The sequence below is a fragment of the Puma concolor genome, chromosome B4 (genome assembly GCF_028749965.1).
Source record: "Puma concolor isolate L17-30 chromosome B4, mPumCon1.1.hap2, whole genome shotgun sequence".
NCBI classification, from domain to species: Eukaryota; Metazoa; Chordata; class Mammalia; order Carnivora; family Felidae; genus Puma; species Puma concolor.
The window spans coordinates 99650609-99664067 of record NC_141673.1 but is presented as its reverse complement, the minus strand read 5'-3'; the positions used below and the strand labels follow the sequence as shown (position 1 = coordinate 99664067).

The following is a 13459-nucleotide window of genomic DNA, read 5'->3' as shown; positions in this document are numbered from 1 at the left end:
TTATGCTTTTATTTTTTATTTTTATTTTTAAAAAATATTTATTTTGAGAGAGAGGGAGAGCACAAGCAGAGGAGGAGCAGAGAGACAGAGGGAGAAGGAGAATCCCAAGCAGGCTTTACTCTGTCAGTGAAGAGCCTGACATGGGGCTGGATCCCACAAACCATGAGATCATGACCTGAGCCAAAATCAAGAGTTGGGTGCTTAACTGATTGAGCCGCCCAGGCGTCCCACTTCATGCTTTTATCTTATCACACTATATATATTTATGAAGTCAACCTCTAATTTTAACTTTGTAGTTCAGTCCAAAATCAGAGAGTAAATCAAATTCAGAATTCACTTTCTTGTGAATTGAATAAATGAAGATAACCTGTGTCTGAATAGGGAAGGCTAAATATTGTAAAATGTTGACTTTCAGAATCATTAGAAATCGCTTAATATTCAATGCAACACTAAATGGTACCCAGTAAGACTAGGGAGATAATTAACTTCACAAAGGATTTTAAAGTTTTACCTGGAGTAAATAATAAGCAGTATTGCAAAGAAAAGATGCAAACAGAGAAATGAGACGGACCAGCCATAATAGTTATTAAAGGCTGTATTTTATTAAGCTCCACAAATTCAAAAATTTTACTTGTGAAGGAAACACACACAGGATTTCATCAACCCAAAGATGTGTCTAAAGCTAGCCCTTTATAGTCATGCCAATTCTCCCTTGCCTTACCATCCATAACCCCTGGAAACCACTGATTTGTTTTCCATTTCTATCATTTTGTCATTTCAGTAATGTTAGACAAAAGGAAACATGCACTATGACCTTTTGACATTGGCTGTATTTTCATTCAGCGTAATATTTTTGAGATCCATTCAAATGATTGTGTAAGTCGGTAGTTGGTTCCATTTTATTGCTGAGTAGTATTCCACGGCATGAATGCACCACAGTTAGTATAACCATTCACCTACTGATGGACATTTTGGATGTTTTCAATATTTGGAAACATTGCTTTCTTTACCCTACCTTCCTGTGGGTTATCTGGACACTTCTTGGAATTCCATTTTGATTTATCTATAGTGTTTTGAGTGCAGCTTTTTGTAGAGCTTTAATAGTGTTTTTAAAAATGTTATGGGGAATAGATACAGATTTCAGAAGGGAAATGTAACATTGATAAAGAACAAAAGAAATTGTAGATGTGTATATGTCATAAATTTATTCCACATACAAATTTTATGTATTCCGATTCCTGTCTCCTGTTTATATTTTCTGCTGATCAATCTTTGTTCTTCATTGCTAGAGAAGATCATTTGATGAGGCCCACACGTTTCCATTTTTAAGCACTTCTGTGTTCAGATTCTAAACAGTAGAATAAAAGGTAGGAAAATTAGGAAAATTCTGTCATCTACTAAAGGAATAATTTTCATATTTCAATCATAAATATTCAAATGTAGTAAATTTTAATTACTTTCAATGATAGGGATGTTCTTGTCCCCCCTCTCCGCCCCCCACCAATTTTAGAATGGAAAACTGAAGGTCTCAAAGCAAGTGTTATATTGTCAAAGATGAACACCGTTGACCAGCCTAAGGGAAAATCTTGTAGGTCCTATCTCTTCTGCTGTGCTATATGGATGGTTACAGGGAAAAATTTCCTGACCTTAAATGGTATAAGTGTAGAAACATCCTAAAAATGTCATAGGTGACAAATATATCACCATTGGGTATACAATGTAAACTAAGTATTAGATGATTTAGTTTTCATCTGTGGCAAATTCCTGGATTCATCTGCAAACAAGTACTCCCAGATTCAGAAATTATACTTTACATGCATGTTTTTCTTACTGAGAAATTCGATAATACATTTGAAACAGTTTGCTTCATAAATGCCACACCATGGACTTTTATAATATGATAAGGATAGACTCGAGCAACAGCCTTATGCAGACGACAGGTGCTTTTTTTTTTTTTTTTCATGTTGGCACTAGATTTTACTGTTTATACTTTACCAGCACTGCAGGGGTCACTGTACTCTTCAATAGTGAATTCCTCTGAAACACAAAATGGGAAGACAGAAAGAGTGAAGATCTCCAGTAAACAGGCATCTGGGCAGTTACTTATAAATAAGCGGTAAACTAAGAACTTCTGTGCTAAACCATGTAGGATTGGTGGAGAGGGGAGGAAGAAGAAGGTGGACTTGGATACAGAATTCAGGGCCTGGTTTCACAAATGGAAGGCTGTCTCTCTTTGGACACCGGGTAGGCCTGGACACAGGGTAGGAGCTGTACCTATCCAATGACCGCAGACTCGCTTCTTCCTCCAGGGAAAGAGACTGCGCAGTTTTGTTTCAGTTAAGGTGACCCTTTACCAGGTTAGTTAGTTCTTTCGGTTAGTTAGTTCTTTCTTTTTAAGGCTCAGCACGTATGAATCCCACTTACCTGTCTCATAATAATCATAGGCTTTTACAGTAGCTGGTTTTAAATTGTTTACTTGGATGTCTTGTTCCACTGAGAAGGAGAAACTCAGGGTCTGATTGGTTAGCTGGAGAGACAGGAAAACCAAATTGGAATCCAAGATTAACTTAGTTACCAGTTACCATCCTCTCTTCCTATGATATCATCAAATCTTACGGTTACGCTATCCGTCTGTAACAAAACCTTTGGAGAGAATGGCATTTTGGGACTCAGTGACAGATACAGGAAGGACAAAAAAGATGATTCTATGGACAGTGAGATGTAGTAAGCTTGAACTTTGTGGACTGGTTCAGCCTCCTTCACCTGGGTGTCTGAAAAACATTATTATCTAGGGTCTGGATTGGTGTGTTGGAACCTCTAGTAGTGTTCCCGGATCTGGCAGAGTCTACAGAATCTCACCTCTTCAAAGTAAATCAGGACATGGTTGGTGCTCACTTCAGTCCTTTGAATCTGAGGCTTTTCTTGGAGCTGTTGATCAAGACCATAAGGCAGATATATGAGATGAGGAAATTCCAGGCTGAGAGTACTTTTCAGGTATTTATGATCCAATGGGCTGCTCGGAAACATCCAAATTGCTAATTGTGATTTCTTCAGGAATATAGCAATATGTATTAAGCCCTTTCTATATTATCTACCATTATTTATACCTCTGTATCTCTGTATCTATCTGTCTATTACCTACCTGTCAATCTGTCATCTAACTAATCTATCCATAACACACATATTTTCGTAATATATAAGAGAGAATTATCCTTTACATATAAAAAGAAAAAGGGAGACTATCACATTTCTCTCTCTCTCTCTGGCATCTTTTTATATCATATACGTGTGTATATATGTGATATATTTTCCCTTTTTAACATACACGATTGGAAGATAATTCAATACCTCTCCACATATCTAGATGTCTCCGGGCCTGCTGGAGCCATGTCTGGGACTTACGTCTTATACCTGATACCACATAAGAGGGATGATTCACTATTAAAATGACGTAAGCACACTCTAGGGAAGTAAGTTTGAGGGAGTACACCTCTTGAAAATTGAATCAGTAAAATAAAGTAAAACTGAATCAGTAAAATAAAATTGACCAGCACAAATGTCAGTATTTATCATGACTTTGATATCTGTAAGGGATATAGGGCTTACCCTTTTCACTGATGATTTCACAGGTATGAAGCCTGATATCATCTTCACGTCAACAATGGCCATGTTGGAGCTTGGTCGTTCTCCAGTGTAACTACAAAGTCAAGGCATCGGGAGAAGGCATTCAAACAAAATCCTTTGGAGTTTGTTCAGGACAGAAGTCTCCCCCTCTCTTTTACTTCTGGTGTTTTCTATCCTTAACCACCACGCAGCTTCCCCATCTACTTTATTTGCTTTTGCTATTGTTGTTTGGAAAACCCACCATTATGAACTCACACTCTGCAGGTATGGCAACATCATGTTCTCAGTGTTAAGGCTTTTCAGCAAGAGTGAAGAACATTTTCTCGCTAGTGAATATTGCAAGAATTACACATTCACAATGTGTGATCTTGGACAACGGAAGTTCCCCGCACAAGAAAATCGGTTTCTCAATATTCTACGAAAGGTCTTACCTACACAAGGATTTACCTAATGTTGATGTGAATCTGCAGTTTCCTGTGAGCTTCTACGCCATCACAATTCTTGGGGAGAGTATCAACCTTCAGAGCGAAGGGAACTTTCCCTTCTTTCTTGGGCAGGACATTATATCTCAGGGATGTCTAGAACAAATTTAAAAACATCCCTTATCTTTGCACTTTAATAGTCTGTCTCTTCTAGAAGATTCATATCTCTTCTTAGCCCACATGCCTTTCTCCATTTGGAGGTTCGTATCTAATTCTTGAGACTTTTCCCTTACGCCCTGGTAGTCTCACCTGGAGGTACACACATCCTGATCCTGACACGGTCGTGCTGTACTCCCCTGGAATCTCTGGCAACCTGATTTCCTGAAGCAACAGGCGGTTGGCATTGTGTACTTGGAATTTTTCCGAGAAGGTCTCCGAAGACTTGACAGTGACTACAGCAGCTTTCTCCATTTTACTGAACGTTGCGGCTCCATATTTGGACAGGGCTTGAAGCGCTACCACTGTGTCCTGAAAAGAGATGGGGCAGAAATCACGGGAGAGAAGGTACCAAAATCATACTGGATGTAAATCATATCAACCCTACTCTCTCTCGGAGTTATTTAGTGACAAACGCAGACCTGTTATTAATCATAAACTATTCTATGTCCTTGGTGGGGGGGGGGACATTAAAAAGTTTCCCCATTCAAGTAATTTACACTCAACACATGGAAATTCGACCCAGATATTTGACATAAAGCAGAGGTTATCTCGATAATTTATAAATGTATATAATAATACATGTGTACACATTCGAAGAAAGGAGAAGAAATCGGAGCTAGATAGTCAGAGGAGACTGTGAAGAATGTTAGACATAAGAGTATGGATGAATCATGAGAAGGGTTTACATAGACAGAAGAGGGGCATCAGGGACTACCAGGGTGGGAAGACACAGAAAAAGGAGGGAGCCAATTCCAGAAAAAAGCAAAGGGATCAGCCCAAGCAGATAGGAGTCTTCGTGTTTACTGGGGAGAGGAAATGTTTTGAATAAAATATTAGACGATTCTAGTCTTTGGGTGAAAAAAAGATTTACTTTAACGAGGAAGTAATTTTATGAAATACTGCGTTAAAAAGATTGATCTATTTTACAGTTGGGGGTCCACTAAGGAGAGAAGATAAGAAAGACTGTACAAAGGGCAGCGCAGTAATGAATACATTAAGACAGGGGGCTGGAACCCTTCTGCTGATGGAGGAATGGAGAAAGTATGAATTAGAAATATTATCCAATTATCCAACTCCTAGAATATGGTCGTGTCTACATATGTAGTCAGGTGTTTATTTTTCTTCCCAGGGTCTCTCCACAGACCTGAGTGGAGGAGAAGCCCCCATTGGGGTTTTGTTGCTTGGTGATCCATTTCACAATACGTGAAGCCACAGACAGATCTTCCGAAGATGGGGTAGGCCGAGCAGTAAGATAGGCAAGGAGCAAGTAAGAGGTCATCTCCACTTCAACAGAAGGAGCCCGGGGTTGATAATAGAGCGACGGAACTTCTTGAACTTTCCCAGGACGCTGCCAGTGGATCGACTCATCTTTGAAAGGGAAAAGAGTATGATCTTCAACTTAAAGAATGACTTTTAAATCTGATTCATGAATATTCATTAGCGTTAGAGCTCACGTAGTAGTGAGCCGGTGTAAAAATAGTAATCACCAATCGAGCAACGCTTTGCCAATTTACGTTTCCAGTAAATCACAGTTTTTTTTCTTTGTGTCTGTTACATACTGGTGTGATATTAGAGGTTGGGCTGCAGAGTCTATAATGTGTGAACTGAAAGAATATTCCATGTCACCTACAGAATTGAAGCGTTGGATCAATGATAATTATTCTTATCATCATTATAATAATATAATGTGATATATGTGATGTACTATAGTCATGATAGGTTCTCTTCCTTCTTTTGATCACTGGTGATTCCGGAGGTAAATTCTACCTCCTTTCACCGTAGCAACTCTTACCTTCTTTCACAGCATCTTTGTCCAGTGATTCAAGCAGCTCACTTCGCTTGGCCTGGTTTCCTGCTAGGGCAAAGGCATAGGCCAATAATGCTTTGGTGTAGACAAGATTTCCTTGGGCCTCTGACTCTGAAATGGATCTCCAGGCACTTTCCAGGCAGAATAGAGCGTTGCGGACAACAGGGTGCTAAAGCAGATGAAAAAAGATCTTTATCTAGCACAACCAGGCTAATGAACGATCTCCAGGCTAACACCGGATTAATAGTCTCCATGTGTCACGTGACATCACGGTTCTGACCCGAGAATAATTTCCTCTGCGACTTCCAAAAGTATTTAGTCTTTTATGTGCCAGTGAAAATATACCAAAATTAAATAACATAAAAACCACGACTCATCGTCCTCAGAGATTCATAATTTCGTGATTTGTATTCCTTATATTTGTGAGACAGGATATCGGGACTGTGCTGGTACATACAGTGACAGGCAGTGGCATCTCCAGCAGAGCAATGGTGATGTAGGCGGAGAGCGTCACTTCGTCGTCTACCCCACCCTGTAAAGATCACAGGCAGAGATACTCAAACATTCCAATATTCATTAGCCAGAGTTGACTAACTCTACTTTTCCCCTTGCTCACTTTTCACCAGAAAGCATCTTTTCTTGTGCAGTATGATTGATTTTCCCCTCTTTCTCCTCCACCCTAAAATTCTTGAATCAGTTCCAAATCACTCACCCTCACTCTTAGTAACATGCTGAGGCGTTTCGCACACTATTTTAATTCCCTAAAAAACTACCGATGTGTTGTCAAGTTGCAGAAACTTTTAGAACCTACCGCCCTACCTCAAATCTATGTCACTGAGACTCGAGGAATCAGTAGGAGTATCTTTGTCCCTACATGTGACTATTTCCAGGGACCAGAACAAAATTAATGGCACCACCTTAATAGCATTGTTTAGCAGTGATCCGGAGCGTTGGAAACAACCATTTTCCTTCTGCTTCTGTGAGAGCCAAGTGAGGGCATCCGTGATGTGCGAGTTCTCCACAAAAATGTACGACCGGGCTTGAGCAAAGGACTTGAGCACAAATGCAGTAAGCCTGTCCAGCACAGAAGAGACAGACATGAGGACCTTCTCACGTTCAAAGCTCATTTTGGGCAACGGCATTCAGACTTTGGTCTTCACAACTCAACCATTGGGGGAATTGGTGGGGACAGGACACGTGCACGCTAAATATTCTTTTGTTTGTGCAGCAACTATCTGAGTTCTTTCTTGAATCTCTCGACTTAACTGGTTTCTTCAGAGTCGATGAAGAACTTTCCACTTTTTTTTTCCACTTTTTTTTCGTGCAAAATGTTTGCCCGACAACGCTGTCCGTCACCCAAACTGCCATTTCCTAAATGATTCTTTATCACATCACAGTCTCTTTCTGTCCTTTCCCTCTTCCTTCCCTTAATACACAGTATAGAAGCTTCTTCTCTTACCATTCACATTACAATGCTTCCTGCCTTATATTTCCATTTTGGGGGATCTTTTTTTTTTTTTTTTTTTTTAATTTTTTTTTTCAACGTTTATTTATTTTTGGGACAGAGAGAGACAGAGCATGAACGGGGGAGGAGCAGAGAGAGAGGGAGACACAGAATCGGAAACAGGCTCCAGGCTCCGAGCCATCAGCCCAGAGCCCGACGCGGGGCTCGAACTCACGGACCGCGAGATCGTGACCCGGCTGAAGTCGGACGCTTAACCGACTGCGCCACCCAGGCGCCCCTGGGGGATCTTTATTTTACTGCCATCTACTATTGCAACAGGTGAGCGTTCACACATGAATTGGTGAGATCACACGATAGCGATGACAGGCTTGTGGAGTTTTAAAGGATAGCGCATTCCATGAAACAACTCCAGGAATCAGAGAATCAATATCTCCAGAATTCCCAAATAGAATGAATCCACAGTGAGCATATGGAAATAATTATCTTACCAAGTGTTTCCCTGACTTCTACTATCATAATCCCCAAAGGTGCTGTATGATCCATCTTTGTGCTTATAATTCAACTGCCTTTGGTACCCTGAAAAGGAAGTATTCGTAGGTTTAGGAAATAGCAGAAACATTGGAGAATTAATCAGTCTTTTCCTCAAAACTTGGTGAGGAATCTTAGGAAAACTACTGTGTTATCAAGATACCTCCAAGACTGGATAATGCCATTGAATTTTCTGGAGGTATAGTGGGACATTTGATTGGTTATCGTAGCAACGGTGATTTTTTTTTAAATCTTAACCAAGGAGAAACTGATTGGAGTTCAGTGAAAGAGCTATTTAGGGAATCAGTTAAGATTTCTCCTTTCGGGGTAATCTCTCACCACTGACAAGATAGCTGATGGCTTTGGACTTGATATCCTCCGTCAGCTGTCCTGTCTCATTCAGATAGTTCAGAACATAGATGTTAGGGACAAAAAGGACCATATTCTGCTCTCCACAACCATATGGCATCCGGAGAAGATTCTGGAGATTTCGCATTGCAGAACCTAGTATGTCACCTGGGGAATGAGAGACATAAAAAAAAAAAATCCGAGGCACTCAGAGCTGGTCTATGTTGGGATAGGAAGATAGATTACTAGCAAAGCGTGAGGTCAAATCACTTATAGAGAGAAGGACAGGAAAGCATAAGAGACGAAGGAAAACAAGAAATAGAAAGGATAGAGAAAAGTGGGAAAAATAAAGTCAGTGGTTCAAGGATGGAAAAAACTGAATGGCAGGAACCATCTTTTCTGATGAACAACTTGTCCGGTAAAAACCGACTTTTAGGATGCCTCACCACCTAGTCAGTCTCTTGAATTTGAGGGCACCGAGAGGTGACCCTTGGTACTTTTTAGAGTGTGTCAAGGTAGCACAACATCTGTTCAGCCCCCCTTCTGACTAATACCCAATGCGATTCTTAGCTTAGCACTCTTTCTCTCAAACGAATGCCTACAGCCAATGTCTAAACTGTGGATAGTGAGGCTGCGTGCACGAGAATAGTGAGATGGAAAGCTGTTTGCCTCGGGCTGGCAGACTCACCCAAAACCGAATATGTCGCCCTGGCAGATCCTTCAACCACATCTGAAGGAACTTTGAGTGACAGCTTTTCAGACACTCCAGTTTCTAATGAAAGAAGACAAATATGTATAAGGGAGGGACAACAAGAGAGCAATGTCCTACTTTTGTTTCAAGTTCTTCCCCTTTTTGATCAAATTCCCACCCGTCCTTTCTCTGGATCACTGTATAATTTCTTTGATGCCGTCCAAGTTTCTCCTAAAGTCATGGTTCAGCTCGCAGTGAAGTCCATATTAACTAATATATGTCTGTGCTAAATTTGTACCGATTTCCTTCTGAGCACATGCCTTATGTTATGACTATTTTCTTCCCCTAACTGTTTATGCTGGTATATATGATGAGTGTTTTTTTAAAAATACCTCCATTCCATAAATATGCATTAAGTGCACGCGATATACCGGCTTCTGCTTCAAGTGCAATGATATAACAATTTTCAAAAAAAAAAAAGTTCCTGACTTCCCAGAGTTTTCATTTTAACGGGAGGAATCAGATAACAAACCCATATTTAGTATGATAGGCGTTAAGAAGTTCTATAGTGGGGCGCCTGGGTGGCTCAGTCGATTGAGCGTCCGACTTCGGCTCAGGTCGCGATCTCGCGGTCCGTGAGTTCGAGCCCCGCGTCGGGCTCTGGGCTGATGGCTCAGAGCCTGGAGCCTGCTTCCAATTCTGTGTCTCCCTCTCTCTCTGCCCCTCCCCCGTTCATGCTCTGTCTCTCTGTCTCTCTCTGTCTCAAAAATAAATAAACGTTAAAAAAAAATTAAAAAAAGAAAGAAGTTCTATAGAGAAAATTAAAGCAGAATGTTTATATGGGACAGCTGGTAAGACAAAGACAGAGCTGGTGTGAAGTAAGCTCCTCTCTTCAATAAAATCATAGGCGACCGGAGATTTGAAGGATGTCAAGGGATATTATTTACACATATCTGGGGGAAGAGACTTCCAGGGAAAAGGAACAAAAAGCGAAAAGACTCCAGAGATTAGAGCATGCTGGCTGTGTTCCGAGACCAGACTGGGAGTCCACTGTGCCCAGAGGAGGGTGAGTGAGGGAGAGAGTCACAGGGTATGAAGTCATGGCAATCGTGAGGGTTTGGAGGGGACATTGGAGGAATAGGCTGTAACTTTCAGGGACATGGGAAATTCTCGGAAGGTCTGAACAGACGGGGCCCATGATCTGAAGTGTGCTTTAAATAATCCCTCCTGCTGTCCGGGATCAAGGGCAGGTGGCCAGGCGACCGGTTAGGAGGTTATTGAGATGATCCAGGAGAGAAAAGACTAGAGTCGAAGTGCACATGGTGAGAAGTAAGAAGGTTCTGGATAAAATGTCAAGGTGGAGCCGATCATAGTTGAAAACAGGTTGGGTGTGGAATGTAATGAAGTGATGGTGAAGGATGACTACGAAATTTGTGCTTCAGGCAAATAGAAGCATGGGATTTTTATCATCTGAGATGGATAAAAAAAAAAAAATGGCAGGAGGAGCAGGTTTGTGGGAACCAGGAGAAGTGTAGTTTTGAACATGCTGGTTTTGAAATACCGATGAGTCCACAGGCCCGTCAGCGGAGTTGATAAGTGGGCAGCTGAATACACGAGTCTGAATTAGGAAGGCAGTGTGGACCCAAGTTGTACATTTTGCTGTCTCCAGTGCAAAGCTGGAGTTATTCAAGTTATTCAAGTTCTGTGACTGAATGAGATTATCAAGGGATGCTCACATACAGGAGAGATCTGCACACCGAGCACTGTTCTCAAGATGGTTCTAGATGGTGCAGAGTTGAACATTTTCATGGTCATTTTTATATCGTTTTGTTGATAGTATTAGTAAGATATTGGTTTTCTATATATGCTAGTGACCTGAAGTTCTTCTTCAAATGACTTACATGAGTAAGTTAAATTTGAGTACACTTAAACTAGTCATTGAATAATGACTACTCTTGCCACACAGGTATTTCAATACTTTGAAAATTATTGAGGGAGAAGTTTGATAAACGCAGGTGCATTGGAAAGAATCCTGTTCTGCGGTCATCAGCTTTGGCTCTCCTTATTAGTCAGAAACTTTTAGGTAAGTCTTTTAACTTCTTTGAGTCTTCATCTGGAAAAGACTGTTCTGAATCAAATGCCCTGAGGTTTGCCCTTGGGAGAGTATGCTATTTTTTTTCTCCAGAGGAAACCATAGCGCATATGGCATTCTACAACCCTACACTTGGGCGAGTGGCTGAAAGTGAGAATTTTGTCTACTTTTGACCCTTACCTGATGCACAGAGGAGTGTGTTGAAAGTTTCCTCCTGTTCTATTCCTTCAGGCTTTTCGTTGGGAAAAAAAAAAAAGTGAAAAAGTAAAGTCATACTGAGTGTAGAAGAAAAAAAGACCCCAATTACTCTAAAGGAGAGGGGAAAATGTTAGACACTGAGCTGCAGATCCATTTCTATTCTTGGGAACGAAATGGCACTCACATACATAGTAGGTAATGCTATATAATATAATAAGGCCTCTGAGACTCCGGAAGTTTACCCACGTACCTCAACTAATAAGGGCTTGACTACAGTGTCCTTCTGCCCAACCACCGGGACTGTAGGCACCTCGTTGCCGCACAATTCTTCAGACTGCAGGGCCTCCACGGTAGCTGTGAAATTCACCTTGCCTGGAAAATAAGATCCTTAAGGAGTTAAACAGTGATTCCATATTGAATATGATGGTTTTCTTTCAGTGCATCATGGTTGAAGGAGGAGGGAAAAACCCCACGTATCCGGGTCAGGGTCAGGGTGGAAAGCAAATCACTACAACGCAGGAAGTGGGAGTTGCCAACAACCTTATCACTCACCCAGTGACTTTGGAGTCACAGTCCAGGACACCGTTTTCTGCCTGCTTCCACAGACGCAGTGATTGGCTTCATTCTTTCTCACTAGGTCGGCCGAGTTGTCAGGGAAGGCTTCTAGCTGCACGCTGACCTGAACCCCATACCCGCCCACAGGTGTGAGAAAGAACACGGGCGGGGGGGTGGGGTGGGGGGAAGAAGGAATCAGGTGGAAATAATATCTGAATTTAGGAATACACAGAAAATATAGAACCCCAAGCAAATATAACGTTACCACCTTGGACGAGTCAGGTAGCTTTGCTCTTAGCACCTATTCCATTCCAAAATTAGCCTACATCATTATTCAGCTATGATTTGCCGGGGGATTATGTAGGAGACCGGGATAATGAATGGCGATTGGGTGCCTTCCTTGTACTCTTGCTTGATCCCAGAGAAGGGCCCTTACCCGAATGCAGTGGGACAAATAATTGAACACGGTGGCTTTGAGGGTAAAGTCTTCTCCTCGAACCACGGAGTAGGGGAGAGTGAGTTCCACGAAGAAGGGCTGGAACACTTGAAGAGAGATGATGGGGGAGAGACCCAGCCCCGTGGTTCCAGACAAGCAGAGTGCATGGGCCTTCCACTCAGTGATGGTGTCAGGGACCTTCGCTGCCAACTCACTTCTACCCGATAAACTGGAGAAGGAAAAAAGAGGAACGCTGTGAGTCAACACATTTTTTAACACGGGCCGTAGCTGATTCTAGAGCGGGGCAACTTAGTAACCCAGTGTGGCCAATGCTAAACTTGGGACTCCTCAGGAGGTCTCTGGAAGTTTTTCTTTTCTTTTTAGAGGCAAGGGTAGCTTCCCACTTTCCATTGTTTTAGATATCTCAGGATGAAATTAGAAAAAAATTCGCATTGCTGATCTATGAGATCAATGAACTATGAGCCTAAATGTTTACTGGAAAGAAATGGAACAGCACTGAAGGGCTCAGGAACCAACGCTAACACCAGAATCAAAGAGGAGGAGTCACATCTTTTCCTAAACTAAATTCTGGGCAACACACAACTTACTCGAGGGGTACCAAGTCCCAGATCCAGGTCTCAGGGAAGTACTTTCGGATTGTCTCTTTCATGGGACGTTCTACTACGGCTGGAACATTCTCATTCATTGCTACTGATTGAGCTCTTCCTCCAACACCAGGTGCTACTTGTGGTAAGACTTGTAGACGGGCTGTGGAAAGACAATACGAAGGGCCCAACATAAACCTCATTTTTATCATGAATTTCTTCGCGTTGCCTAGTTTCTCAAGCAGAATGAGGTCATTTGCTCAGGGAATGTTCATTATCAGAGCAATTTAACTTATCAGCTTGTTACTTTGTTCACTTACCCATTTGTTCTCTAGGAAAGCTAATCCTATCTCCTTCAAAGAGTCTGGAGGTAAATGTATCTGTCTCCAGAAATGAAAACAAATGTAGCTCTCTGTGGATTATTCAACTAGCAACGGGAGGAATAACACACCAAATAGTGCCTTTACAC

The 13459-nt window shown here is 41.5% G+C and overlaps 1 protein-coding gene across 2 annotated transcripts in view; it reads right to left on the bottom strand.

Annotated features, from left to right (window-relative positions):
• Nucleotides 1-579: 579 nt before the first annotated feature.
• LOC112867881 (pregnancy zone protein-like) overlaps nt 580-13459 on the bottom strand; it is a 48102-nt gene continuing 35222 nt past the window's right edge. Inside the window, exons 18-36 of one of the 2 annotated variants that reach the window (XM_025930906.2) lie at nt 12994-13153; nt 12386-12614; nt 11947-12073; nt 11645-11766; nt 11377-11428; nt 9102-9185; nt 8405-8581; nt 8026-8113; nt 6990-7146; nt 6530-6604; nt 6058-6241; nt 5410-5633; nt 4356-4574; nt 4072-4202; nt 3607-3697; nt 2860-2928; nt 2425-2527; nt 1996-2037; nt 580-1348 (exon numbers count right to left, since the gene is read on the bottom strand). In XM_025930906.2, the coding sequence (XP_025786691.2) occupies nt 1326-1348; nt 1996-2037; nt 2425-2527; nt 2860-2928; nt 3607-3697; nt 4072-4202; nt 4356-4574; nt 5410-5633; nt 6058-6241; nt 6530-6604; nt 6990-7146; nt 8026-8113; nt 8405-8581; nt 9102-9185; nt 11377-11428; nt 11645-11766; nt 11947-12073; nt 12386-12614; nt 12994-13153 (2357 nt within the window). In that variant the 3' untranslated portion in view covers nt 580-1325. Of the gene's footprint in view, nt 1349-1995; nt 2038-2424; nt 2528-2859; nt 2929-3606; nt 3698-4071; nt 4203-4355; nt 4575-5409; nt 5634-6057; nt 6242-6529; nt 6605-6989; nt 7147-8025; nt 8114-8404; nt 8582-9101; nt 9186-11376; nt 11429-11644; nt 11767-11946; nt 12074-12385; nt 12615-12993; nt 13156-13459 lie in introns of both variants that reach the window. The other variant, XM_086714123.1, reaches the window with a different exon arrangement.